This window comes from Sarcophilus harrisii, chromosome 1, assembly GCF_902635505.1.
Source record: "Sarcophilus harrisii chromosome 1, mSarHar1.11, whole genome shotgun sequence".
In the NCBI taxonomy this organism is placed as follows: domain Eukaryota; kingdom Metazoa; phylum Chordata; class Mammalia; order Dasyuromorphia; family Dasyuridae; genus Sarcophilus; species Sarcophilus harrisii.
In genome coordinates, this window is record NC_045426.1 from 715,696,912 (window position 1) to 715,724,240 (window position 27,329).

At 52.3% G+C, this 27,329-nt stretch overlaps 3 protein-coding genes across 7 annotated transcripts in view; all 3 read right to left on the reverse strand.

Annotated features, from left to right (window-relative positions):
• LOC111719283 (zinc finger protein 345) overlaps positions 1–27,329 on the reverse strand; it is a 369,988-nt gene that overhangs the window by 334,660 nt on the left and 7,999 nt on the right. The gene's annotated exons all lie outside the window — the stretch shown is intronic.
• On the reverse strand, positions 2,085–7,543 carry LOC105749457 (oocyte zinc finger protein XlCOF19). 3 transcript variants are annotated; one of them, XM_031959849.1, is made up of 4 exons: positions 7,277–7,533; positions 5,104–5,287; positions 3,330–3,504; positions 2,085–2,831 (listed from the first exon to the last, which is right to left on the reverse strand). In XM_031959849.1, exons 3-4 carry the CDS (start codon positions 3,494–3,496, stop codon positions 2,216–2,218), a joined length of 783 nt encoding a protein of 260 aa, XP_031815709.1. In that variant the 5' UTR covers positions 3,497–3,504; positions 5,104–5,287; positions 7,277–7,533; the 3' UTR covers positions 2,085–2,215. The 3 variants fall into 3 exon arrangements, with proteins under 3 accessions (XP_031815709.1, XP_031815781.1, XP_031815845.1); XM_031959921.1 differs by lacking the exon at positions 7,277–7,533 and adding an exon at positions 6,475–7,067; XM_031959985.1 differs by lacking the exon at positions 5,104–5,287 and having other exon boundaries at positions 7,277–7,543.
• On the reverse strand, positions 15,082–26,561 carry LOC111719282 (zinc finger protein 391). Of its 3 annotated transcripts, none has more exons than XM_031959015.1 (5): positions 26,335–26,561; positions 25,588–25,682; positions 24,841–24,967; positions 24,497–24,592; positions 15,082–18,262 (listed from the first exon to the last, which is right to left on the reverse strand). In XM_031959015.1, the coding sequence occupies exons 1-5, from the start codon at positions 26,441–26,443 to the stop codon at positions 17,043–17,045; spliced, it is 1,647 nt and encodes a 548-aa protein (XP_031814875.1). In that variant the 5' UTR covers positions 26,444–26,561; the 3' UTR covers positions 15,082–17,042. The 3 variants fall into 3 exon arrangements, with proteins under 3 accessions (XP_031814875.1, XP_031814835.1, XP_031814929.1); XM_031958975.1 differs by having other exon boundaries at positions 26,323–26,561; XM_031959069.1 differs by lacking the exon at positions 26,335–26,561 and having other exon boundaries at positions 24,851–24,967; positions 25,588–26,272.

Genomic DNA, 27,329 nt, shown 5'->3' on the forward strand with positions numbered 1-27,329 from the left:
CCAGCAACTCCGGCAGGAGCTGAATCCCCAGTTCTGCAGCGAGCGTCCCAGTCACACACAGGATAGCCACGGTCAGACAAGACTCAGGGAGGACAAATTAGAGACCACTTGGTTTTTTTGACCATATCTAATTTTAATGCATTATTTTCAATTTTTAAATATTTTGTTAAAAAAAAAAAGAATCGAAAAAATACAGAAAAAACAAAACTGAACAGAACATTGTCATGTGCCCAGCAGAACATCAAGAAGGATTCAAAATATATAACAATAATTTACCAGTTACAGAAAAAATATATAACAGTAGGGGGCAGCTAGGTGGCCCAGTAGATAGAGGACCGGTCCTGAAGTCAGGAGGAAATGAGTTCAAATCTGGTCTCAGACATTTAACACTTCCTAGCTGGGACTCTGGGCAAGTCACTTCACCCCAATTGCCTGGGGGCTAGTGGGGGTTGGTGGAGTTACTGAAGGGAGGCTCAAGTGGGGGGACTGCCAAGCAGCCGATCGGCTGGATGGAGGGGGGCCAGAGTGGGGAAGGAGTGAGGTCGTGGCCATGTCAGCGAAGAGAGGGAGCAGACAAGGGTCAGGGGCTAAGCATGCAGGGAGTAACCAGAATGGAGCATCTTCAACAACAAAGAGGGCCTAAGAGAGGGCGGAGTTTTGTGAAAAAGACAGGGAATTCCTGTTGGACACAGCGCCTTTTAGATGTCTGAGGAATATCCTGTGGAGACATCAAATGTAAGTAGCTGGAGGTGCAGGACCGGAAGTTGGGGAGAGGTTAGGGCTAGGAAAAAAACCTGCATGGGGGCTCAAATCTGTTATAGGGTGGATCTGGAAACTGGGGGAAGAACACCAGAACAGGTTTATGATACAGAAATTAATGAGCCTAACTGTACAGTGTTTGATAAACCTGGACTGAGGACACACTATGTGAAAAAACTGCTGGGAAAAATCAGTCTGGCAGAAGCTGAATTTAGACCATAAACTACCAGAATCTCAAAAGGGATACAATCTCAATATTAAAAGTCAAAATCAGAAGCAATTTGGAGAAATGAAAGACTTTTTGCATGGGAGAAGAGCACTTGCCCAAACAAAGGATTGAGAGTATCATAGTGGATAAAATGAACAATATTGATTATACAAAATTAAAAGGCTTTTATATAAATTCAGATTAAGTAGGAAAAGAGTGTTAGCAGGTTTCTCTGATGAAGGTCTGATATTAAACCGATACACACAAGGAATCCATTAACATACATAAAAACAAAAAGCTGCTCTTCAATATATATAAATGTTAAAAAAAACTATTTTCAAGGAAGGAGATAGAAGCTATCGACAACCACATGATAAAATGCTCCAATTCAAGCAATAAATGTAAATTAAATAAAATCCAGCACCTCAGACTGTTCAGCTTGGCAAAGATGGCAATTTCTAAATAACAATAGTCAAGAGAAGAGACACCCTACTGCAACACTTTTGGAGCCATGAATTGGTCCAACTTTTGGAGTTATCTATTTATTACTCTACCCCCTAAGTCATCCAACTGTACTTGCTGACCCAGCCATGCCATGATTAGGGATGTACCTCAAAAGGCTCAAATAAACAAGGAAAGGACCCAAAGGCTCAAAAATAGTTATAGTAGCAACTTTTTAAATAGCAAAAAGTTGGAAACAAAGTGGGTGCTCATCAACTGGGGAAGAGTTGTACAAATATGAGTGCAAAGAACTGTAGGCTAAGAAATGATAAAAAAAAAAAAAGGTATGGATTCAGAGAAACATGAACGAATCTGTATGAACCGATGATAACGTATTCACCGACAGCCCAGTAAAAGAAATTTACAAAAGGTTTAAGAACCCAAATTACTGTTGTCACTCAATATAATTCCAGATGACCAGTGGTGGTGAATCTTGCTATCTATCTCTTGGTATACTGGTGACAAATGAGAAAGTGAAGCACACATTCATCAGAGATAGAAAGTACGTGCATTTAATATGCTGAATCAAACTTCTGTTAAACAGGGGGGCTTTAACTTATCGGGTTAGAGTCGCAATCCTGAATACCAAAGAAAAAGAAAAGCATCCAAAAAACACTTAAAAAAATAACATCGAGTGGTTTATTTTTGCAAAAAGCCCTTCCATATGGATCGAAAAGGTTTAAAATTGGGACATATTTTCTTATTTTGATTGAGAGAATCCTTCAGTTTGACACAATTGGGCCTTTTTTATTCCGCATGAGTTTTCTGGTGTCGAGTAAGGTGGGAATTCCGGCGGAAGGCCCTTCCACATGCCGAACACTCATAAGGCTTCTCTCCACTGTGAATTCTCTGGTGGACGGTGAGGGCTTTGTTCTCAAAGAACCCCTTCCCACATTCTTTACATTTGTGGAGTTTCTCCCCATTGTGGACTCTCTGATGTCGGGCCAGTTGTTTGTTCTTGCGGAAGGCCCGGCTACATTCATTACACTGAAAAAGCTTCACGGCCGTGTGGAATTTCTTGTGCTGAGTGAGCCCCGAGCTGGAGTAGAAGTCCTTCCCACACTGGTGACACTTGTAGTTCTTCTCCTCACTGTGAGTCTTCACATGCTGGGCCAGGTCTGAGACCCGGCAGAAGGCCTCCTCGCAGTGAGTGCAGGAGTAATACCGATCTATGCAGTAACTTGGGGGTGGGTGGGTAAGGCGCCTGCAGAAGACTTTCCCACCCTCAGGGCCCTCACTAGACCGCTCCCCATTGTGCACTCTCTGGGCTCGGGCCGCCTCTTTGCTCTGGCACACGCGGGTCCCATCCTGTGTCGAGGAAGGATTTCCACTCTCATTACAAAGAGGGGATTTCCCTTCAGTTCTGCGATAGAAAAAAATAGTTGAGTTGGGGGTCAGACAGTTTCTACCTTTACTATATTCAGGAGGTTTCTCTAAGGACAGATTCTGTTTTTCATGAAGATCTTGATTATTACATCAAGATTTCTTTCATTCAGCCAGCCTTTTTTTTTTTTTTTTCCCTGAGGCAATTGGGATTAAATGACTTGTGCAGGGTCCCACAGCTAGGAAGTGTTAGGTGTCTGAGACCACATTTGAACTCAGGTCCTCCTGACTTCAGGGCTGGTGCTCTAACCATTGCATCACCTGGCTTCCCCCATCCAGCCTTCTTTTGAACAGTTTAGACTATATTTACCTAGTCATGAATAGAATCTGATGCTCTCTCTGAGATGATCCCGCATACAAAGACTTTCCCTACAATTCTTGCTAGCAGATTAGTCCGAGAATGAAGCCTCTGCTATATTTATTCTACTCCTGGCCTTTATGTTCACTCAAAGTCCCTCCATATACAATGTTTACTTACTCAGGATGTTTCTCCTCATTTTCCTGCACCTTCCCCATCTTGGAACCACATTCCCAAGCTTCTGCCAACCCGGAGACACAGGGGTTCTCCCTTGGGAGTTTGTCCTGGGCAGAGGCATCTGTGAAAAAGTTCAGCTTTGGGGGGAACATCTGGCTTGCACTATTCATCTCCCAACCTGAAAGAACAATTTTAGAGACCGTGTTTCTTCTTCCCTGTCAAATACCAAACCAGAAGCAGGAAAAATGATGGGTAAACTCCAAAAGGGTAAAGCAAGTATTAATAACATACTGTTTCCATTAAGAATGATACAAAAATGGGGATGAACCAAAATCCAATGGGCGCCCTGTGAATCTCAGTGCTAGAGAGGAGCCTGACCGGCCTCCTTCTTTTATTGGTTTGGAAGCTCAGACAGAGAGAAAAGGAATAACTTGCTCAATTAAGATCAGCAGAGCCAGATCTCAACTCCTGGGGTCATTTAGGTAAAGGCTGGGGCCGGCTCCCTATGTGTCCCCTCTGCAGCTGTAGGGACAGCAGACAATTAGGTAGGGATGGCTCTGAGATGGTCTTAAATTGAGCCTGGAAGGGGATTGAACTCTCCCTCCCACTCGGGGCCAGGAACTGCTCGAGTGCTAGAGGACACCAAGAAAGTCATGCTGGTGCCCACGTATCATTCATATGATGTAATAAATGTATCAGGAACAACAGTACAACGGTGGGGCTGAGGAAGAAACAGCCACGGGCAGAACGCCAGGCCCTCCTAAGGGAGACTCCTTCCACCACATGGCTGGTTCCTGGCTGGAGGGGCCTGGGAGACACTCATCCTGTATCTCTTACAAATGGCAGAGCCAGGATCAGACCTGTCCCCTGGCCTGGAGGCTGCAGGACTCTGCCTGTACCGGGTACCCATCAGATGGGCGACTCCTTGCGGACGGGGTGGTTTTTGCCTCTTTGCATCCTCAGTGCTGAGCGCAGCCTTGCATTTGCTACACAGTAGGCATTTAATAAATGCTGACTGACCAACTCTTACAGTCCACCTGCCTCTCTGTACTCTAACATTCTGGTTCCAACACATGGGGAAGGTTAACTTAGGCAGGGCCCAATGGAAACTCCTGAGAGCAGGGACGGAGTCATGGCTTTGCATCTCCAGGGCCCGGCACACAGTAGGCCCTTTAACAAACGCTTCTGTATGGAACGAGAGAAAGATGGCGTCCATAACCTTGCTTTGCAAGCCCAGGGAGGATGGGAAGAGCTCCAGGCCCCTTCTTTGCACCCATCCCACTGACCACCCCGTTTCTCCCTCTCACCCGACCCGGGCTTCTTGCTCTGACCCACTCCTGGTTCAGAAGCTTCAGTGGTTCCCTCCTGTCTCTTCTGCGTGGCCTTTGAGGCCTTCACAACATCTCCTTACTGACCCCTTCCCTCATACACTCTATGTACTCATACACACAGTAGGCAATTACTCTGTGCTTGCTGATTGGCTGATTAAATGGTCCCTGTTTGAACACAAAGAATAAAGAAAACTAACCCAGAAGGGAAGGGTTTGGGAGGGGCGCCAGCTCTCCCATGGGAGACTCCGGGCATCAGCAGTGAGCAGAGACAGACCTGGGCCCCAAGCACTGACCCAAACATCTCTCTGGGATGATCCCGCATACAAAGACTGTCCCTTGCAGTAGCTTGCTAGCAGATTAGCCTGAGAATGAGGCCTCTGCTATATTTATTCTACTCCTGGCCTTTATGTTCACCCAAAGTCCCTCCGTATACAATGTTTACTTACTCAGGTCCCAAGCTGGACCCTCGCTCTCTAGCTCACCAAAAAGCCGGGGTCCCAGACTGGAGGGAAGACTCGGACGCACTGGTCCCCGCACGGGATAACAGCCAGAATATTTCCGAAAGGTTTACAAACGAGTCACCCGAATAACCAGCCCGGGCTGCAGAGGCTGAGGAGGAGGGTCACCCACCTGCGGACAGAGGGGGACTGGGAAGTCATATGCAACCCCCCGGCTCTGGAGGGGTGGGAGGTCTGGTGGGGGGGGCAGGGACGGATCTGAACCCAGAGCCGGCTGGCAAGTGAGGGTCGCGGAGGGGAGGGTGCCCCCCTCACGGCGCCCGCGGGAATCTGCAATATGGGTGGGGCTGGTCGCACCATCCACACAGGAAAGCCCAATTGGATGACAACGCCAGTGTGAGACTAAGTGGGGCTGACTCCCCAGCAATAACTGAAAGGCTTGGGGGGGAGGGCACTGGAGGACCGCCCGTGGCAGGCCAGCCTAAGGGGGCTCGCCCGCTGGACGCAGGTCAGGGTGCATGCAGCAGAGGGGAAGGAGCTGGGCCCGCCGCGGACGGGACAGCGGGAGGACCACAAGGGCCCCGCATCCTTGCCCCAAGCCAGCGGGACCCAAGGTTCCCAGTGCCCATCACAGAGGGCAGGGGCGTGGGCTAGTCAGGGGCCGCAGCAGGGGGCGCTCAGGGGAAGGAAAGGAGGAGGCTTTCTGCCAGCCACGGCTCAGAGTGCAAGGACAAAGGCCTCATGGAAGACGGCCCCCAGGGAGACCACCGGGCCCCTCAGCAGGGCTCGCTCAAAGGAGAGAGGTGAGGGGCTGCAGCCGGCATTGGGGGGCAGGACGGCCGCAGGCTGGCACCAGGAGGCAGGATGGCCGGTACCAGGGGACAGGATGGTCAGGGCCCGGTACCAGGGGTCAGGATGGCCGGCGGGGGGAGGGGGAAAGAGGAGGGGGCGCAGGATGGTCAGGATGGCCAGCACCGGGGTCAGGATGGTTAGGGCCTGGCACTGGGGGGCAGGACGGCCGGTACCAGGGGACAGGATGGTCAGAGCCCGGCACTGGGGGGCAGGATGGTCAGGGCCCGGTACCAGGGGGCAGGATGGCCGGCACCGGGGGGGGGGGGGGGGGCAGGATGGCCGGTACCAGGGGACAAGATGGTCAGGGCCTGGTACTAGGGGTCAGGATGGCTGGCGGGGAGGGGGAAGAGGGGGGCGAGGATGGTCAGGATGGCGCACCGGGGGTCAGGATGGCTGGTACCAGGGGTCAGAGCCCGGCACCGGGGTGGGGTTGGGCAGGATGCGGGCCCGGTACCAGGGGTCAGAGCCCAGCACCGGGGGTGGGGGGTGGGGCAGGATGGCGGGTACCAGGAGGCAGGATGGTCAGAGCCCGGCACCGGGGGGCAGGACAGCCGCAGGCTGGCACCAGGAGGCAGGATGGCCGGCACCGGGGGGCAGGATGGTCAGGGCCTGGTACCAGGGGACAGGATGGCCGGCGGGGGGAGGGGGGGAAAGAGGGGGCGCAGGATGGTCAGGATGGCCGGCACTGGGGGTCAGGATGGCTGGTACCAGGGCTCAGAGCCCGGCACCGCGGGTGGGGGGTGGGGCAGGATGGCCAGTATCAGCGGGCAGGACGGCCGCAGCCGGTGACCGGCCACACCAGATGAGTGGGCATCGTGGGGGCCTTTGGCGGTCACTGCCAGGAGAAATGTCGGCTCTCTCTGCATTAACCCCTTAAGGCTCTGGGTCCTCCTCCCGCTTCAAGGGGCAGAAGCCAGATCCCGTTGGGTTTGGAGCAGAGGGTCAGGGTGGGGGCAGGGCATCAGCCGGGCCTCTCCCCCTCCCCCCATGTGCTGCCAAGGAGGAACTGAAGGGGGATCCAAGCTAAGACTCTGCCCCTCCCCCGCCATGGCGGGCCCCGGATCCGGAGTGCCCCCCCCCATTCCCCCCCAGCCACTGTGGGCGCGGAGGCAAAGCCCGGATCCGGGGGGCAGGGCCAAGGTCTGGGTGGGGGAGGGGGACGGAGGGAGAGGGGGGGAGGGGAAGGCACCGGCGGGCCGAGGGGTGGCAAACCTCCTCGCCCGCCCCAACGCGCCCCCGCCCGCAGCTGAGGGGGGCGGGCAGAGGCCGGTGGGGGCAGCCCAGGCGCGCGACACCGCCCTCCTCTCACCGAGCAGGCCGGCTCTCGCAGCTCTCCTGCTTCACCTCCCGGCGCAGTTTCTCGCGGAGCCCAGAAGCCCCCACTCTCCGGGGACAAAGGTCACGGCCACGGCCTCGGGGGTCTCAGCGCCCGGAAGCGTCGCAGTCTGAGCCAGGCCCGCGCGCTCCGAGAGGGAGGGGGGCAGGCTCAGGCTCCACCCCGAGCCGCGGCCCCGCCTTCGCCTGGGGGATCATGGTCGTCCCTGACTGGAGGGCGGGGCAGAGATCGGAAGTGACGGAGTCCGGCAAAGCCTCACGGGAAATGTAGTGCGGCGGCCAGGGCCAGGTGTGCGCAGGCCCAGGAAGCGCTAGGGGCCGCCCTGTCTGGTCCGAGGGGAGATGATGTCACACGCTCCCCAACCTCCCGCGCACAGGAGTAGGGGGGGTCTCCGGGGCGGACCCCGCCCTCTAAGGAAAAGGTGCACGCCAGGCGGGGGAGCATCTGCCCGATGCTCCGAGGGCGGGGACCCCGAGATGGGCGCTGGCGGTTCGAGAGAAGCGGGGTGCCGTTGGGATTTGGGGGCTCTAGAAGCTCTGCCAGGTTGTGCCGCGCGCCCATCGGGTGGGGACCCTCCCCTAGGGAGCCCCGCCCCCAAGGAGCCGAGTCCCTGAGGGACGTCAGTGGAAAGTGGGGACCCCTCGCACGCCCTGGAGCCGTCCTCGGTGCACGCGGGGGAGTCTGGGGGTCCGGGGTCCCCTAGAGGGTGACTGTGGGACCCAGGTTTCTTGGGAAGCGACCGGGCGGGGCGCTGGGCTTGGGTCCGCAGCCCCGGGCAGGAGCCTCACCCCACCTCCGAGCATCGGTCTGGGATCCTGGAAACTGGGAAAGAAATGGGGGCGGGGGCGGGACAAGCATCCGGGCAGCACCGACTGCATGTGGGGCTGCGGGCGGGCCCTTCCCTCCCCCTCAGGGGGACACGCACAGTCGCCCTCCCCAGAGCTCCCAGCGGCCCGGGAGCAAGTCAAGGCAACTGGCCCGGGCGGGATGAAGGGCGCGGGATGAGGGGCGGGTCCGGGCGGGATGAAGGGCGCGGGATGAGGGGCGGGCCCGGGCGGGATGAGGGGCGGGGCCGGCCGGGATGAAGGGCGCCGGATGAGGGGCGGGGCCGGGAGGGATGAGGGGTGGGGGCGGTGCGGAGCGGGATGAGGGGCGGGGCCGGGCGGGATGAGGGGCGGGGCCGGGCGGGCCGCGGCCAGAGCGCGCAAGGGGCTCACCTACCTTACGGCATCTGGGGGAGGGGCGGCAAGAAAAAACACCTGCTAGAACGAGCACTTATTAGGCGCCTTCTATGTGCTAGGCACCAGCCTAAGTGCTTTCAAATGTTGCATTTGGTCTTAAGAACCTGGTGAGGGAGGTGCCGTTAGCCCTATTTTACAGTGGAAGAAACTGGGACAGAGACGAAGGGACTTGCCAGAATCAAACGCTAATGAGTCCAGGAGGCAGGGCCCGGGAATCAAGGGGAATAGTCCCCCTCCCCGTCTCCTTTCTGAGCTTCCCCAAGGCCCCGATCTCCACACAACCAGGTGGAACTGGCAGCAATCACCTCGGACCCACGCCGGGCAGGCCCAGGATCTTGGGCCACAAAGGATTCTCCTCTGGGCAAGTTAGGGTTGGAGACAGTGGATGTCCTGCCCTTCCCAGGGCCCGGACCCGGCAGCACCCTCCAGCCTCAGCTCAGGACCACCCCCTCCAAGGAAGCCTTCCCAGCCTCCCTCAAATCTGGGCAGTCACTTCTGTGCTTTGCTCAGGCTTCCCAAATATCAGCTCCTTGAAAATGTCAGGCTCCGGGTGCCAGCCCTGGGCGCGGAGCCTGTTAGACGTTTGGGCCTCCGGGTGCCAGCCTTGGGCACTTAGTTATGTTATGCAGTAACACGTAATATGTTTGAGCCAAGCTCTGAGCTACGAATTACCTGCCCTCAAGGAGCTTCCTCCCAATGGAGAACTTGTATAGGGGAGGGGGGAGAGTTGATGGTGGTGGGATGGACAAAACATGCGAAGTTTCAAAGGGATGGGAAGGGTAAGGAGGGACGGGGCATGACTTGGAAAGGGCCGGGCACTGAATCTCAGCGAAGGATGACCAGTGTGGGCAGTGAGCTTTGCAAACGGCCTGGACTCCTGAGAGCCCCTTTTCCTTGGGACCAAAAACCATCCAGTGGCCGAGGCACATAAAGACAGGGGGAGCATACAGCAGGAGTTTGAGACTCCATTATTTATATTTCAAAACTCCATAGGACCATAATCAGGTTTTAGAATTAAATGTAGCATTTTAAATAGAAAACCACCATTTAAAATTCTAGCCTTCATAACTGTCAACAAACATCCACTTACACAAATAATAAAACCTATGCATATTTACAGTTGTTTTTTGAGGGTGCAGTTACAAAACCAGTAACTTGCATCCCTCGAGAAGCTGCGCTCACATTGGCTGCTGTTCTCCAGATGCTCTTCTCTGCAGCATCCAATGCTGACTCAGCATCTTGGGCTCAGTTTCTTGCAATTAGAGTCCTCCACTGGCAGCTTAGGTCAGTTAGGAACAATAATGTCAAATTTATATGACCTGCCCACACATAGAACGTGATGCTACCTGCTTAACCATTATAAATGCTTTGGGGATAGCATATACCTGGGAAGAGTTCCTAGGGAAATGGCCCCTCACTTAAGCCAAAAGATTTCAGAAATATACCCTAAGATGGACTGAGGACATTGGTGTTTTATAGGCAAGCTAGTAGAAGGGTAAATGGAGAGCTGATTTTGGTGGTCGGGGCAATTTTCCAAGGAGATTATCAGTTGGTATTGCAGGGAGCCACTGATCCATTTGTTTATCCATAAATCGGGAGGCTCTGTCCCTGAACAGAAATTTATTAAGTGGCGTATTAAGGTAAAGGTGAAACCTTTTTGGCAGGGAATTCAAGTCAATAAACATTATGCTCCCGCTCCGTAGAGCTGGTGTAGCTGTGCAGTGTGCTGTAATGGCTAGGGAGTTGTGAAGCCAAAAGACCTAGATTTGAGAAGTTGAGGGGAGCCCGGGTGAGACTCCCGGATGCAGAGAAGAATCCAATCTGCATTAGAGGAGGGACTTTTCTCACTATCAAAGTCGGCAAAATCACAAGCCCAGTCCCTGTCCCTCAGCTTGTATAAAGCAGCAAGTCAAGTGCCAAGAAGATAAATCTTAGTTAAGACACAATCCCTGCTTTTATAGAGCTTAGCATCTCATAGGTGGAAATTTTTAAAAAATAAATTTTATTGATTATATTTTACATCCACTGCATTTTCCACTCTATTCCTCCCAAGCTCACATTAAAAGGATGAAGGGGGGAAAAAATCTCAGATATCAGTCTCATGTCTTACGCAGCATTTCACAGCCACATCCTCAGACTTCTGCAGGGGAACAGGAGAGCCGTCTTCTCGGCTCTTTGGGCCCAGCTGTGGTCTTTACTAGTGCACTGGTAAATGTTCCACTGAAATAGCTTTCCAGTTCTCTCCATTTTCACGTGGGAGTCTACATGACCCTTGTTTTCTTGTCTCCGAGTCAGTTCATGGAGAGCTTTCCAGGGTTCTCTGTATTCACGTTTCTTATGGCACCCAAGCTTCTATTATGTTCCTGTGCCAGTTGGCACAGCCATTCCCCAATGGATGAGCATCTGCTTTGCTACCAAATCTCTTCGTATATGTGGGCCCTCCTTTTGGCGCAGACTGGGGCAGGTTATAGGTATAGCAGTGAAATCTCAGAATCGAAGGGTTCCAGACTGCTCTTCCATAAGGGTTATACTGACTCACCATTCACCAACAATGCATCAGGGTACCCGTCTTTCCACTAACTCTCCTGGGTCAACCCTTCTCATCTTTTGTCATCTTTGCCAACTCGCTATGGAGCTAAAACCTCGGGGCTGGTCTGATTTGCATTTCGCTTATAATCAGTGATTTGGGGCATTCATATGGTCTTTGTGTCTCTTTGGAGAAGCGTTTCTTCATATCTTTTGATCATTTAGATGTAATTTTAATGCAAAAGTTACAAAGGTGGGGTAAAGTATGAGTGGGGTCAAAGCTCATTAATGAGTGGGGAATCAAGGAAGGTTTAAAAGCCGGGCAAAATCAGGGTCTAGCCTCAAGGGAGTTGCAGGCATCCAGCAGGTAGAGAGGTACCCTCGGCAGAAGGACCATCCTGAGATATCGGGAGGAAATAATGACGAGACCAGGCTAAAGGGGGCTTGGCGGCCAGGCGAGCATGAGCAAATCCTTTAGAATTTGGAGACTGTCTCCTGGTCTGCGATGCCCGATGATCCCCGCCCCACCTCATCGGGCTGTGGAAGATGCAGAAAGCACTTGGCAGAGCAGTGGCGGTGGTGACCATCTGGGCGTGGGGGCCAGACAAGCTGGTCGGGAAGCTCTGCAGACGGCTGGAGCCCATTACCCGCGCTATGATCTTGGCAGAAGCCCCTCCAGATTCTGCGCTGAGGTCGGTCCCCGCCCTCCGGGAGACTACGTGGGAACCAGCACCCGCAGGACGGACGGGAGGACCTGGCAGAGGGAAGCCCAAGAGGTCTCGGCCAGCACACAGCCGGTGATTCGGGACCTAAGAGCCACCTTCAGCGGAGCCAGCGACCTGAGTCCAAAGGCCACGAGTCCTCTTATCTTATTCTTCGTCAGATCCCTTCCACGTCACTGTCGTTTCCATGAGAAAGGTAACTCTTTGCAGAGAAATCAGAGAACTGCTCGGCTCTGACGGCACTGCTCATCACTGCCCCTCCCCTTCCCAGGTCCTCTCCCTCCTTCAAGCCTCCTTTCTCTCCCAATAAAGCTAAAAACCAAAACTGTGTCCTTCACTTCCCTTTCCAGCCTCAGCTCATTCAGCTTTAGCGCTCCGGACACTTTTGGGAAATCACACTCCCACATCAGGCCCTAGAGCTCAATTAGCATCAGGCCAGCATTGATGAAGCGCCTATCCAGTGCCTGGTACAACGCAAAGCCCTTTACAGCAATTTTCCCATTTTAATAATCCCTCCTCCCCTGCAGGTGCTGTTGCTTCCCAACTTGACACTTGGGGAAACCGAGGCAGGCAGATTTAAGCGGCTTACTCGGGGCCACACAGAGCTAGCGCCTGAGGCTAACAGGAACAGAACAGACCACCAGGCTTCAAGGCCCGCCTCGGACCCTTGGGCATAAAACAAGAGATAGGAACTGCCTCTGCCGGAGCCCCACTCTGTCCTGATGCTGCATCATGACCTCGGGCGCTGGACGCCAGTTCTCTGCACCTCCCCCCCCCAAGTCTTCAGCCTCCATTACCTCCATCACTGTCCCTTTTCTGTGGTCTTTGTCCCTTGGGCCAGCCCGGGCCGTGTCACTGACATGCTCCAGCTTCTCGAGGCCTTCCTTGCCTCCCTCTCCAGGCTGGTTGATCTTCCCACTTAGTGCCCCCAGAGAAAGGAGTGCCTTCCCTCCCAGTGTCCTATTCAGCCACGTTGTTTCCGAACGCTCCTGGAGGGGCTGAGGACGGCCGCTCCCCGTGACGCTTCATTTTCTGCGTCGGTAGCCCCGGTTCCTGGACACACCGGGCGCTTCCTAAAGTGCTTCCTGACTGGGGAGATTTGTTCTGCTCCCGGCCGGCTGCCTCTGTCCATTTCTCTCGCCTGCCTCTCCAACTGAGCATTTTCTCTGTCCCGGGTCGGGTTCTGGAGCACCGCTTTCCTTGGTTTCATCCCAGACATTTCTGTCCCGAGGCCTGCTTCTTGTGGCCAAGAGGGCTCACAATTTCTCTCTTCAGCTCTCCCATCCATTGCCAAGGCTTACTGCTTCTGACTCTGACCAGTCTCTTTATCCATCCCCTTCTCTTTCTCCTGGGGCCATCACAGGCTCCTCTGCATTGGGGCTTCCACACACGGAGGTCTTACCTTCCCCGATGTCTGTGGACCCCTGTTCAAAACCTGGCTGGCTGGAACATCTTCCACAGAGAGGCTGCTGTCTGGCTTTGAAGGTGAGCTTCCTTACACAACCACCAGTCTCCCAGGTCACCATCTCCCCCAGGCCAGAGTCTCCCTTTCAGAATCGCACCCTGCCTCACTTGGCTCTGTGGAGATTTTTTGTTCTCATCAGCATTCACGCTGCTTCCCCTCAATAGAATCTAAGTTCCTTAGGATCTGAGGAGGTTTTGCTTTGGTCTCTACATCCTAGTAATTAGCCCCAACCTGGAACACAGCAAGCAACTAATAAATGCTTGTTGAATGAATGGAAGATGGACTAGAAGGGAAAGAAAGCGGACAAGGGAAGAGCCTGACACAGGCAGGCGAAGCTAAGAATAAAAGTACAATAGCAGAAGGCACAGAGAGGAGAGAGAGCTAGAAGAGAAGTTGTAAAGGGGAAATCAGTAGGTCTTAATAACAGATTAGATAAAAGAGGCAAGGGACAAGAAAGATTAAAAATGGCCCCAAGAAAAGATCAGACAAGGGAGAATCAGACATTCAGTTTGACTCCTGAGAACTGGAATATCAAAAAGTGAGGACAAGTTACTTGGGGGAAAGCTCCATCTGTGAAAGAATTGCAGGGAAAACATGAAAGCAGTTTGGTAAGCTTTAGATCAACATCTTACACCATGTCAAAATGAACTCAAAAGTGGATTCAAACCTGAATATCAAAAATCATACCATAAGAGCAAGAGATAGTTTACCTATCAGATCTTTGGAGAAGAGAGGGATTTATGGCCAAAGAACTAGAGAATATTATGAAATGCAAAATGGACAACTCTGATTACATTAAATTAAAAAGTTTTTGCACAAACAAAACCAATGCACCCAAGATTAGAAAGGAAACAAAGCTAGGAAAAAATATTTTATAGCCAATGTTTCTGATAAAGGCCTCATTTCTAAAATATATAAAGAACTCAGTCAAATTTATAAGAATACAAGTCCTTCCCAAAATGATAAACGGTTGAAAGATAGGAAGTTTTCAGATAAAGACATTAAAGTTATCTATAGTTGCATGAAAAAAAATGCTCTAAATCTCTATTGATTAGAAAAATGCAAATTAAAACTATGCTGAGGTCCCACCTCTCATTTTTCAGATTGCTTAAGATGACAGGAAAAGATAATGATAAATGTTGGAGGGGATGTGAGAAAACTGGGACACTAATGTTTGTGGACTATCAAATGATCCAACCATTCTGGAGAGCAATTTGCAACTATGGCCAAAGGGCTATCAAACTGTGCATACCCTTTGATCCAGCAACATCTCTACTGGGTCTGTGTCCCAAAGAAATCATAAAAGAGGGAAATACAAAAATGTCTGTATCAGCTCTCTTTGTAGTGGCAAAGAATTGGAAAATGAATAGATGCCCACCAACTGGGGAATGACTAAGTTATGGCATATGAAAGTAATGGAATATTATTGTTCTATAAAAAAGATTGAACAGGTTGGATTTTAGAAATGTCTGGAAAGATTACATGAACTGATGGTGAGCAAAACAAAAAAAAAAATTGTACATAGCAACAGCAAGATTGTGCAGCGTTCAAATGTAACAGACTTGGTACTTCTCAGCAATTCAGTGATCCAAGGCAATTCCAATAATTGTTGTATGGAAAACACCATCTGTGTCCAGAGAGAGAACTATGGAGACTGAATGTAAATCAACACATCCTATATTCATTCTCCCCCCACCCCCCACCTTTTCTTTTTTTTCCTCCGGTGATTTTTCCCTTTTGTTGCAATGTTTCTCTCCCAACATGATTTATGAAAAAATGGACATATGTAACAAAAAAAAAAGTTTTTACATGTAACTTGGAAAAATAAAAATTAAATTTTTAAAAAATCATGCCTTAAAAAAAACAAAATATAGTTTCAGATCAGGTGTCTATCATAACCATGGCTAAGGAAGTGAATCTTTACACAAAAAAGAGAAAGAGGCCATTATAAAAAAATACAGTATTTTAAAATTTTTGTATAAACAAAAAGCAACTACAATAAGGGAAGCTGTCACACTGGGAAAAAATCTTGCACTAATCATCTCTAATAAGGGTCTGAAATCTGAAATATTCTAATATCTCTGCTAAATAGGGTCAGAGCCAGAAGTGACTGAACAACAAATAATCCAAAAGATATAGGAAATTAACAAATACACAAAACCAAAAACCATTCCCTTGATGTAGTGAAATATGAACTATTCTCAAAAGAATAATTTCAAATTACAAATGACCGTATGCAGGTTGCGTCAAATCATGAATGCAAAATCAAATCAACTCTCAAGTTCCTTATCTAAAAAACTGACAAAGATGGCCAGATGTGCTAATATTTAGAAGCGGAATTGGAGGCTTCATAGAAAGGCAGATAAACTAATGAACTTGTTAGTGTAGTTATTAACTGGTCTGTCTATTCTAAAATGAGATTTGGGATTATGCTACTCTTAACATAACCATATCTTGTGACTCAAGAGATCTCACTGCTAAAGAGGTCAAAGATAGAAAAAAGGTTCCATGTATACCAAAAGATTTATTAACAAAACTTTTTATAGTAGCAAAGAATTGGAAACAATACCCCCATTAATTGAGAACATGGCTAAACAAAGAATATCACTGCACCAAAACAAGAAACGTGAAGAATTCAGAGAAGTATGAGATAAATGAAATAATATAACATAGTGAATATGAACAAAAAAAGCACAATGATGACAACAATGTAAACAGAAGGGAAAAAACTACCCTCTCTTTGCCTCCCCCTGCAATCAACTCTGAATTCTGTATGACTGTATGACCCAGCTTGGCCTCCCAAATCATGTCTCTGTCCCATCTCTGTGAGGGAATGGACTCTGAACACACTGGCAAATGGGTTGGTTTTGCTACAGGGAAAGGTTCTTCCAAGCCGACGGTAGGGAAGGGATCTATTTAGAAATGAAGGTGTTCCAACAGCAATTATTTGTTTAAAAATTTATAATAAAAATAACAAAGCTTTCAACCATGGGATAGCATGAATTGTGATACCACTGACAGAAAGGAAATCAAACAAAAGGTGCCTCCCAAGGTGATCATGTATGTATGTGTGCATGTATATGGCCACTTCCTAAGGATGATAATCTTGGGATTGAGCATGATTCCCAAACCCTGGAATCCACAAAGGGTTGGCCCAAGAGGAATCTACAAAGGAGATGGAAGAAGTTAAAAGATGCTGGGAAGCAGAAGGAGGGGACGAGAGGCTGCCTCCTTTTTGAAGCCCAAGTTGATAAATAAAAGATGAAGACCAGGGGAAGAGCCCCTGAGACAGACATGAAGCATGTGACAGAAGAGTCAGCATGGGCTTTGAGGGGTTCCGCCATTTTTACAGGAAGCAGCCTGCTATTGAATGGGAGGGAGAGGGACGCCCTTTCACTTTTTCCCTTCTGACAGACTACAGGTCAATGGGAAAAGCCCCTCAAAGTTCAGGAGGGGAGTGCTGTTGGGGTGAGATCCGGATGGGATCCCGGGGGGGGGGGCAGCTTTAGCGAGTCCCTTAGCCAGAAGACCTGAGGACACGGGGATTTTGCAAAGGGAAGCTGAAGGAGCACCTCTCGGGTCATCAGCTGTTTTCTCGGGTCTGGTCTTCTTGCTCGGGTCGGACATGGCTGGGAACGGAGAGAACGGGCCCCAGGCTAACACGGATGCATGCTTCATCTATGGACTGCATTTTGGTTGGAATCTCCTTCTCTATCAAGGGCCCCCCTTGCCTTGCTGGGCCCTCTCCTGTTCAGATTCTGGACCGTCCGCAGGCCCCATCTCCCTCACTCACTGAGCTTGTTTCCAGTATGGACCACCTGGTGTCGGCTGAGATGGGTGCTCCGGCGGAAGGCCCGCCCGCAATGATGGCACTCGTAAGGCTTTTCTCCCGTGTGGATTCGGTGATGGGAAATGAGAGAGGAAATGTGGTTGAAGGTTTTCCCACAGTCATTGCACTCGTAGGGTCTTTCCCCCGTGTGGATTCTGGCGTGGAAGGTGAGCGACGAGCTGTGATAGAAGGCCTTGCCACAGATGCTGCACTCGTAGGGCTTCTCCCCGGTGTGGATTCTGTAATGGGAGGTGAGGGAAGAGAAGTGGTTGAAGGCCTTGCCGCACTCGTTACACTCGTAGGGCCTCTCTCCAGTGTGGATCCTGTGATGGGAGGTGAGGGAGGAGCTGTGGTTGAAGGCCTTGCCGCACTCATGACACTTATAAGGCTTCTCTCCTGTGTGGATCCTCTGGTGGCGAGTCAGCTGCGCGCTCTGGCGGAAGGCCCTCCCACACTCGCTGCACTCGTAGGGCTTCTCCCCCGTGTGGATTGTCTGGTGCTCGATGAGGTGGGTGCTCCTGCAGAAGGCCTTGCCACACTCGTTACACTCGTACGGCCTCTCCCCAGTGTGCGTTCGCTGGTGGGAGTTGAGGGAGGACACGTGGTTGAAGGCCCGCCCACACTCCGGACACTCATACGGCCTCTCTTCGGCCCGAGGAGTCTCGGAGGCCTGGTGGAAGGCCTTCCCCAGCTCGTTGCAGCCACAGGCTTTCTCTTCGGGGTGCCTCCCTGGATACTCAGGAAGGCTCAAATCGTAACTGAAGGGATTTCCACATCCCTTTTGTTTGGAAAGTAGCTTCTTGGGGCAGATTCCGCTACACGGACTTGGGTCTGCAGACAGACTAAGACTTCTTCTGTGTATGTCACATTTGTAGAGGGTCTCCACTTCAGAGACTTGCTGTTGGGGAAAGAGACCTGGGTCAGGCATGAAGCTGTCCCCGGATCTCTTGCCCTCCTGCGCTCGCCTGTCCCTCAGAGACTTCCCCTGAGGGGCTCTCGCCTGAGCACTGTGCTTTTCTGTGCTCTGCTCCATCTCCAAGGAAGCCCCCCTTCCCCAGACTTCTCTGAGCCTACAGTCATTGGGAGTGTCTCCTGGGAGTCGTCCCCAGGATGAGTCTTCCACAGCAGTGCCCAGCTTTGGAATGGACTCCGTGGTTTCTGGCCCAGTTTCAGAATCTGAAACAAAGAAAAAAAAATTCGATATCCTCTCTTCCTCATGCTACACACTAAGCACTGCCTTTTGCCTCCACTCTCAAGAACTGTTCAAACTCATAATAACAGAATAATACTGCCGTCTTGTCTTTGTAGACACTTGAGTATATTAAAAAAACTTTTCACATTCACTCTTACAACCTTCCAGGGTAGGTTTTCAGCTATTACATTTTCCAAATGAGAAAAATGAGGGCTCAGCTTAAGTTAAGGTCCCCACTGGTGGTGGGTCATAATGGGCAAAGTGCCAGCTTTGGAGGCAGGAAGGTCTGGGTTCACATTATCTGTGTGTCTGTGGGCCAGTAACTTCACCTTTTCTCAGCTGTAACTTCCTCATTTGTAAGGTGATAATTAGCAGCGTCTACTTCCCAGGGCTGTTGAGAGGAGGAGATGAGGACGACATAAATATTAGTAGTCAGTATTATTATTTTACAGTATGAGTGATGTCTATTGTGGTGACCATCATCACTGACCAGTCCCAAAGCTGGGACCACAACCAAGGTCTTCTGATTCCCAAGCCATGCAGGCCTCTCTGCTGCCCCCCAACAGTTCGACCAAAAAGGGAGAATCCTTATCCTGTCATAAGAAGCAAAGGGGGCAGACTTGAGGGGTCACTTTCACTTCAGCATGGGGAGAAAGGATGGGGAGGAGGGGAAAATGTCTCAAGGGCTAAAAAGGACTTCCACTTCATTGCTGCCTACCTCAGTTTCCCCAATTATAAACTGGAGAACATAATAGCATCTACCTCACAGGGCTGTTGTGAGGATCAAATGACATATTGTTTGTAAAGCACTCAGCATGGGGCCTGGATTATCTTGGGCACTTAACCACTTGTTCACTTTCCTGTCAGAACCGTCTATCAAGAAAGGCATCAGCAGTGGCCCACAGAACAGCAGGGGAAACCCCCAAACCTGGGGCTTCAGTCACAGCCTAGAGGGTACATCGAGGGAGGGGCTGGAGAAGAGAGAAGGAGGAGGGGCCCTGGGGCTCAGCAGAGGAGAGTGTGAAAGGACTGCGGCAGCCTGGCAGAAGCTGTTTAATATCCAGCACGACTGGGGCACTAGCATCCCCAGGGAACGGCTCAATTTGGTTCTCATCATTTGGTAAAGCAGGGAGTGGAGGGGATCTCTGTGTGTGTGTGTGTGTGTGTGTGTGTGTGTGTGTGTGTGTGTGTGTGTTTGAGCAGTTCCTTTTCCAAGCAGGAATAACAAATCACTGCCATTTGTAACTGCTTCATGTGGCAAACAAGCTATTCTTACCATTTTCCTTTTTAGGAACCCCTGACTTGAGCCAAAATTGAGACAGTGAGCCAATGAAGAGGGCAGTGGGGAGTCCAAGCCCCTAAAAAGTCAGGCTCCCCTAAAATGATCTTGGTATACAACTGCATGGCTGACTACAAAGCAGATGAGGAGGGCGCCCTGGGCCCCTGTAAGGACCAACAAAGCTTGCCTCTAGTCACTGTGCAGGATAAAAACCACTCACTGAACAGGACATGACTAGAGAGAGAAGCAAGAGAGATGGTCTATATTAATACCTGAATTTGTACAGACCCTGCAGATGGGCAATAATCAGGGCCCAGCATTAAATTGAATAAAAAGAGAGGAGGAGCAAATGAGAAATCATCAAAAGATACAAACTGGAAATTTTAGATAAAATAATCTTAAGTCATGTAAAAAAAATGCTCTAAATTACTACTGACTTAAGAAATGCAAATTAAAACAATTCTGAACAACGCAACACACCTGTCAGATCGGCTAAAGAGACGTACAAGGAAAATGACAAATTTTGGAGGGGATCCAGGAGAATTAAAACACTAGTGCTGCTGAGCCCATCATTCTGGAGAGCCATTTGGAACCATGCTCAAGACCACACATATCCTGTGACCAAGCAACACTACTAGGTCTGCATGCCGAAGAGATAAAAAACCAAAAATGAAAAGGACAAAAATACTGGTGGCGACTCTTTTAGTGGTGGCAAAGAACTGGAACTCGAAGGGACGTCCATCAATTGGGGGAATGGCTGAACAAGCTGTGTATAGTCGTGGTGGAATACAATCACAGTGTAAGAAATGATGAACAGAATGCTCTCAGAAAATCCTGGAAAGACCTACGTGAACTTTCGCAAAGGGAAATGAGCAGGACCAGGAGAACATTATATACAGTAACAGCAACACTGTATGATGATCTACTGTGAATTACTTACCGATTTGCAGCAATGAAATGATCCAAGACAATTCAGAAGGACTTATGATAAAAGGTGCTATTCATCTCCAGAGAAATAACTGGAGGAGCCTGAATGAAGATGAAAGATACTTTTTCCTCACTATATTTTTCATGGGGTTTTTTGATCTGCATTTCCTTTCACAGCATGATTTAACATGGAAATGTGTTTTGCATGACACATAAAACCGATGTCAAACTACTTGCCTTCTCAGTGGGGAAGGAGAGGTGGGAGAGAATTCAGAACTCAAAATTTGAAAAAAGAATATCAAAATTGTTTTTGCATGTATTTGAGGGAAAAAGAAAATACTAAAATTATAAAACAAAAACAAAGAGAGGAAGGATGGATTAATTCCATTCAAGAAACTGCACAATGTGTTTGACCACCCCAAGCTTTTCAGGAAACAAACCCCTCTATTTTTACATTGGTATGTATCCTATGACACATCATTGTGGTCAACCTGAGTATCAGAAAGTCCCAGGTTCAGAAATGTGTTGGCCGGGTCTCAAAGTCTATCAGTTGCTGATTAGGTGCTGATACACATCTGTGGAGGAAGGTCTAATGTCAAGGATTTTCCCCCTTAATGAAAACATAGATCTGGATCTATAAAAATTAAAGAATTAAAATTGCTAAACATCTGTGCATCATCACCACAATGGAGAAAGGTGTGGTTGGCACAAAAGTATCATCCCTCATTTCCAAGGACAAAACCTGAATAAGTAACTCAAAGAGCCGACAGACCAGCCCAGGCAGCACCAGCTCCACGGGACTGTATATGGATGTGGCTGCCATGACAAAATGCTCCTCCAGCTGTGGCTTGGATGTCAGCAGAAGACCCAGGACTGCTACCTCACCCCTCATGCCAGGCAAGTTGCCTTTCCTAGGCAGATTACTTTTCAGAGGCAAAAATGGACTCTCTGAAAAGTGGAATGATTCAGACATAATCAAAAAACATATGGAGACTGTAGAACAAATAGAGCAAAAATTTTAAAAACTGAAACACTGAAAGAAGACTAATCTGGGAATTAGTGTGCATTCTATAAAAATGCAAAGAAATACAAAAAGCACAAAAAAAATCAAGAATTTCCCAGAAAGGACACAGAAAGGCAGAGAATAAACTGACAAAATGAAGAGGACAGCTGACGAAAGGAATCCTAACTCAACCAGAAGGACAGCCAACAGATTCTAGAGAACTTCAAGCAATCAAAATAGCAAAATACACTAGATACCTAGGAATTATGTCATGAAGACAAACCCACAGAACTGAAATACAACTCTAAAATAAGTTTCACAAAAATAAAGGAAGAGCTAAATAAAACGATTTCAACATTCATGAACTGACTTTGCCAATATAGTAAAAATGAAGTTACTAAAACTAATCGATATATTTGATCCTACACTATTTGAATTACCGTATCGGAGAATCTAATAATGAAATGCATATGGTGGGGAAAAAAGGTCAAGAACATCAAGGTAAAAAGTGGGAGGAGTGGAGAGAAGTAGCATCAAAACCGGTAATTATCAAAATGTTTTGGTGCTACCAAGAGAAATTGAAAAGCTGATCAATATAATGGATTAAATAAGATGGAAGGAAATCTAAATAGTAAACTCGTCTTCAAAAAAACCAAAAGACACAAAATACAAGAACTCATTCAACACAAACTGTTGGGAAAACTGGACAGCAGTCAGGCAGTAACAGGGTTGGTATAACTTATTGTAACATATAACATATGTTATATGTTGTAACATTAAACATGTAACATATAACATACATAACATATAACAAATTCCAAATGGAAAAATAATGTAACCGTAAGAGTTAACACTATTAAAACATTATTAGAAACTAGGAAGTTATTATGTCTCATAGTTATGGGATGAACCTGCAACAAGATTTGACACGTGATTATAAAAGCTGAAACAAGACCACTTGGAAAACCTAAAAAGCTTTTGCCCAGATAAAATAAATGTAGTTAGAAGATGACAAAGATAAGGACTAAAGGAGAAAAAAGGCTTTCGACAAACTCTCCTAGAAAAATCCAACCTCCAAAATAAATGCCAAGTAACAACTGCAAGATTCTCCATGGATCGGTGGTCAAAGATGAGAGTGAATCAATCTTTAAACACAAAGATGGAGAAAATGTACTGAGAATTATTCCTGGGGGGAGGAGAACACACAGATGAGAACAGCCAAGGCGTTAACTAGGGAGGCAGGAAAGTGCCGTGGGCAGAACTCAGACCAGTCCCAAACACTTGGCCAAGCGATCTGGCTCCTCATCCAGCAAACCCTCCCCCTGGAAAGTTACTAAGAACAAGAAATGGGGACACCCTGACTGCTGCTCTCAGCACCCCTCAAATTCACAAGGACTTCTTGAGGGCCTGATGGCTGCTGGGGGCAGGGGCCGGCTCCTTGACCAGAGGATGACCTCATGAACTTCTCTGGGTGTCTGCCCTCACGGCATCCTTGTGTGTGCCATCCTCGGCACACCAGGAGGTGCCAGCCCAAGCTTCTGAGGAGGGGGCAAGGAGGCCGGCAGGGGGCGGGATGGACAAGGGCATGTCCTGGTGGAGACAAGGAGGAACGTCCCTCGAGGGCCCCAACCTGTGGCACAAGTGGGCCCGTGGGCGGGGTCTGACCCACGATTCACCACATAGCAGGCTTTCTAATGTGGCTAATTTTCATGATTCTTGTTTCCCGTGTCCACAAGCAGTTCCAACCAGCCCTGTCACGGTTATCAGCTGGCACAGCCCAGGCATGAACAAGGAATTAAATTCCACCGTCTGCTCTTGCTTCAGCCCAGCACAGAGAGTGGAGCCGGCCCGGAAGCCAGGAAGACCTCCAGGAGGGAGCCCCGCCTCCACACACATGGGCTCTTGCACCCTGGCCAAGTCACCTGCCCTCGGGTCCTGGGTCAATGCCTGCAGCTCCTCTTGGGACCAACAAAGAGACAGGGCGGGTCCTGCAGTCAGGGAGACCAAACACTCCAGACAACTAACCCTGGACAGGTCACTGACCTTCGTCTGCCCCAGGATCCTCAGCTACACAGTAGGGCTCTTGTCCCCGACTTCACAGGGGGACTGTGAAGGCCCAAGAACACAGTACAGTGTGGGGCACACAGTAGGCACTTTTCACTCAGCTCAGTCTTGAATAGGCCACTGGGTCTGGGGGGAGGGGCCCCACTTCCCAAGAGCGTGAGCCCTGGGAGCCTCCTGAGCCGAGGAGCGGCCACGTCCCTGCCGGGCCCCCCAAAGCCAGAGTGCCCTGAGTCTCCCTCTGCGTCTCTCTACCTTCGGAGCCCCCTGGGCCCCCCGACAACCATTGGGGCCTGGCGCAGAGAGTCCCCAGGGCTGGGAGAAGACAAAGGAGGCGAGAAAGGCGCCCGCTTCCCTCTGCTCCCCAGCAGCGGCTGCGCGGCCGGGCGGGCCCAGCCTTTTCTGTGCGATTTGGGTTCCAGGGAACGGCTTCCCAGGAGGTGGCTGGGAAGAGGCTATTTGGGGCCAAATGTGACCAGCCCAAAGCGCCAGTAAAACTTACACACAATGGGCAGGTGGGCTCGGGCGGAGAGCTGCAGAACCCCGAGAGGCAGGAAGTGGTGGGGGGGACGCCAAGAGAACCCACAAACGGGAGCAGGCAGGGCGGGCAAAGCAAGCTTACGCTTGGGATCGGAACTCAGCTACACTCCCTCTCTGGGATTGCCCCCATTTTGCAGAGGAGGATAATGAAGGCAAAAACAAATACGAAGAAAAGACGGCAAAACAGTAAACCCAGAGAAGAACAGGAAAAGCAACGGCGGCTGCCCAGCAGGGAAAAGGTGCAGGAGAAGGAAAGTCGGGAAGGTCTGAGGCCTGAGCCTCATGACGGCTCATGACGGCATGAGCAAGGCCCGAGGAGGGGCCAGGGGTAGCCTGGTATGGGGCATCCCCAAGAACCCAGGCAGTGGATGCTGCAGGGACTGAGGCCACTGGCTGCCTGTCACTCACCTGGGCAGGGGCTGCCTGGGGCGGGGCCCTGCGGCATCCAAGGAGCTTCCCCTCGTTCCAGCTGGTGGATCACCTCCGGTTTGGAAGCCGCGAGTCCTGCTCAGGAGAAATGGGGAAGTGCTGAGCCGCTAGGCACCCCCAGAATCCAAGGCCCCCCCCCAGGACTGGGCCGGAGGCAGAAACGGGCCCCAGGAAGAGGCGCGAGCGGATCTGGCCCAGAAAGCGCCGCACTGGGGCCTCCCCCCTCCCCCCGGGAGCCGCTCTGGGGCTGCGGGGAGACCATGCGGGGAGCCCCGCCACCGGCCCGCGTGCAGCAGGGCGTCTGGGGCTCCCGGGGGCCTCACCCAGGCACACCAGGTTCTGGTAGTTCTCCAGGATCACGTCCCGGTACAAGTCCTTCTGGGAAGGGTCCAGGTGCCCCCACTCCTCCGCGGTGAAGTCCACGGCCACGTCGCTGAAGGTCACCGACTCCTGCAACACCAAGGGGGGGAGGGGGCGCACGGCTGGGCTGCCTCAGGCCGCACGGCCCAACCCCGAGGCGCAGCGACCCCCGCCCGGGTTCCCGGGGGCAGCCCCGGCGGGCGGGTGGCAGAGACCCCGGCCCGCTTGGAGGCAAGAGAGCCGAGGCTGAGGGAGGGGGCTGTTCTCGGGGCCCCAGGCTCCGGGCCGGGGCCTGCTCAGCCAGGCCGCCCCCCCCTCCCTGGCCCGAGCTTCGCGCTCCCTGGCTCTGGGCCGGGCCCTTCGGCTCCCGGGCCCCTCGTGCCCCCAGGCCAGCGGCCCTCCCCCGTCCCAGCCCTGAGGCGCTTTCCCGGCGGCCCCGGGCAAGGCCCTCCGGCAGTGCTCTGGGACTTACGGGCCTCTTCCCCCGGGCCGCTGGGAGACAGTCTGCAGGAGCTGGGCAAACCCCAGTGCCCGGTGGGGGCGGCTCTGCTTCCCTCTGGCTCCTTCCTGACTTTGCAGGCAGCAGCGCTGACCTGCGGGAGCCGGCCTCTGCCCCTCCCCCGGCGGCCCCCCCTGTCCCCCCCCCCCCCCCCCCCCGCGGTCCCTCTCCTCCCCCCTCCCCCAGCAGCCTTCCCCCTCCTCCCCCTCACCTGGCAGGCCCCGGCCGACAGCAGCACGGGGGCCATGGCCCTCCTCTTCCTCGCCCTCTCCCGCTGCGGGAGGCCGGGGGCTTCCGAAGGCAGATCTGGGGAGCAGAGGGCGCCCTGAGGAGGGCGGGAGGGGTCGCTCCCTGACGCCCCCTCCCATAAGACTGCCCAAGGAGAGGGTCTCTGGAGCCAGAGGAGTTTCGAACTCGGGAAAGGACACGCCCCCGGTGGGGGCGGGGGGATGGTTAAGGGGGGGGCAGAGCCGGAAGGCTCGGGGAGCTCCCCCTTGCCTGGCCTGTGGGGAGGGGTCGGGGCCGGACCGTCACGCCCCCCTCCCCGCCCCTGCAGGTCTCCCTGGGGACGTTAACACTTTCTCCGGTCCCGCTTCCGGGGGGAGGGGGCGGGGGCTGGGGGGCCGAACCCTCAGGTTTTAATTAGACAGGGAGGGGGGGAGAGAGACCAGAAGGGAGGCGATGGGGAGGGGAGGAGCTTGGAACACTCGCAGAAGCTCCAGAAAAAGGGAGGTGCTGATTGGCTCGGGGGTCGCTGGGCGGCGCTGATTGGCTCGGGGGTCGCCGGGCTGCCAATGGAGGCGTGACTCTCCAAGGGGGCAGGGCGAGAGTTGCGCACGCGCACTAGCTCCGGCTCGGCGCATCGTTTCCCTTCTCGGCGCCCCTTTCCCCACCCAGCATATGAAAGTCCTACCCGGGCTCCGGCCGCCCTCGGACCCTCACTCACCCTGACACGTACTGGGGTTTGGGCCGCGGCGACGGCCGCCACTGAGATAGAGCTGAGCGGAGGCGGCCGCGAGTGCCCAGGGTGACAAGACTCTAGGAGGGAACGGAAGTACCGTTTCCATGGTAACCGCGACGGAACTCGTCCCGCAATCTGTGGCCACACCGAACGGCCTTTTGGGAATGGTAGTCCGGAGCCCGGGGCGGCCTGGTGCGCAGGGCGAGGTCCTCGGCGGGGGAGGGGTGGGAGGTGGGGTCTAGCTCCTAGTCCTGCTCCAGCCCCGCCCCTGCTGCAGCGGGCCCTGCTCCGGCTCCAGCCCCGCCCCTGCTCCAGCGAGCCCTGCTCCGACCCCGCCCCTGCTCCAGCCCCGCCCCTGCTCCGGCCCCGCCCCTGCTCCAGCCCCACCCCCGCCGTCGGGAGGCTGCTCCAGGGCTGCTCTCCCTCTCGCTCCGGGCGCAGACTCCCCATTGCCCTTGTGCACGCCGGCCCTGGGGCAGCGGAAGGCGGGACAGGAGCCCGGAGCCGCGGGCCCAACCCCCTCTTTGACTAGCCCGAGTGTAGCGTCTCGGACTGCTCCCCCTCCTCCGCCGCCCCACGAGGAAAGCCTGCGCCCGGGGTCCCGCCTGAGAGCGAGGCCCCGCGGCTCCTGGGGGCGCAGGGTGGCCCCGGCCGGTAGTCAGGCTGGGCGCCCGTGCCGGAGCACCGGCGGTGTGGGGAGAAGCGGACTCCCCCATCCCACTGCCCCTTCCTTTCCTCCTCCTCCCTCCCCACAGGGAGCACTGCGTGACACCTACGAGGGGGCGGGGCTTAGCATCGGGCGCTGGCCGTGGTGCTGGCCGCAGTCCCGGCCGCTCGTGTTCCCCAGAGCACCGCCTGAAGCCCGGGACTCCCCCACTCTTAGCCTCCGGGTCGTCCCAGCGGCCGCGGCGCGGCCGGGGCGCTCGGCGAGCCCTGAATGAACTTTTGTCTTTCCTTCAGACTTTCCTTAGCCGCCATCCCTGGGGCGCGTC

Excerpts from the sequence above, each read along its gene's own strand:
- LOC111719282 (XM_031958975.1), bottom strand. The coding sequence starts at position 26,443 with ATGGAAACGGTACTTCCGTTCCCTCCTAGAGTCTTGTCACCCTGGGCA. Across the intron at positions 25,683-26,322 it reads AAACCCCAGTACGTGTCAGG|ATCTGCCTTCGGAAGCCCCC; the intron begins GTGAGTGAGGGT and ends TCTGCTCCCCAG. Across the intron at positions 24,968-25,587 it reads TGTCGGCCGGGGCCTGCCAG|GAGTCGGTGACCTTCAGCGA; the intron begins GTGAGGGGGAGG and ends TTGGTGTTGCAG.
- LOC105749457 (XM_031959985.1), bottom strand. The coding sequence starts at position 3,496 with ATGAATAGTGCAAGCCAGATGTTCCCCCCAAAGCTGAACTTTTTCACA. Across the intron at positions 2,832-3,329 it reads AATGAGGAGAAACATCCTGA|AACTGAAGGGAAATCCCCTC; the intron begins GTAAGTAAACAT and ends TTTCTATCGCAG.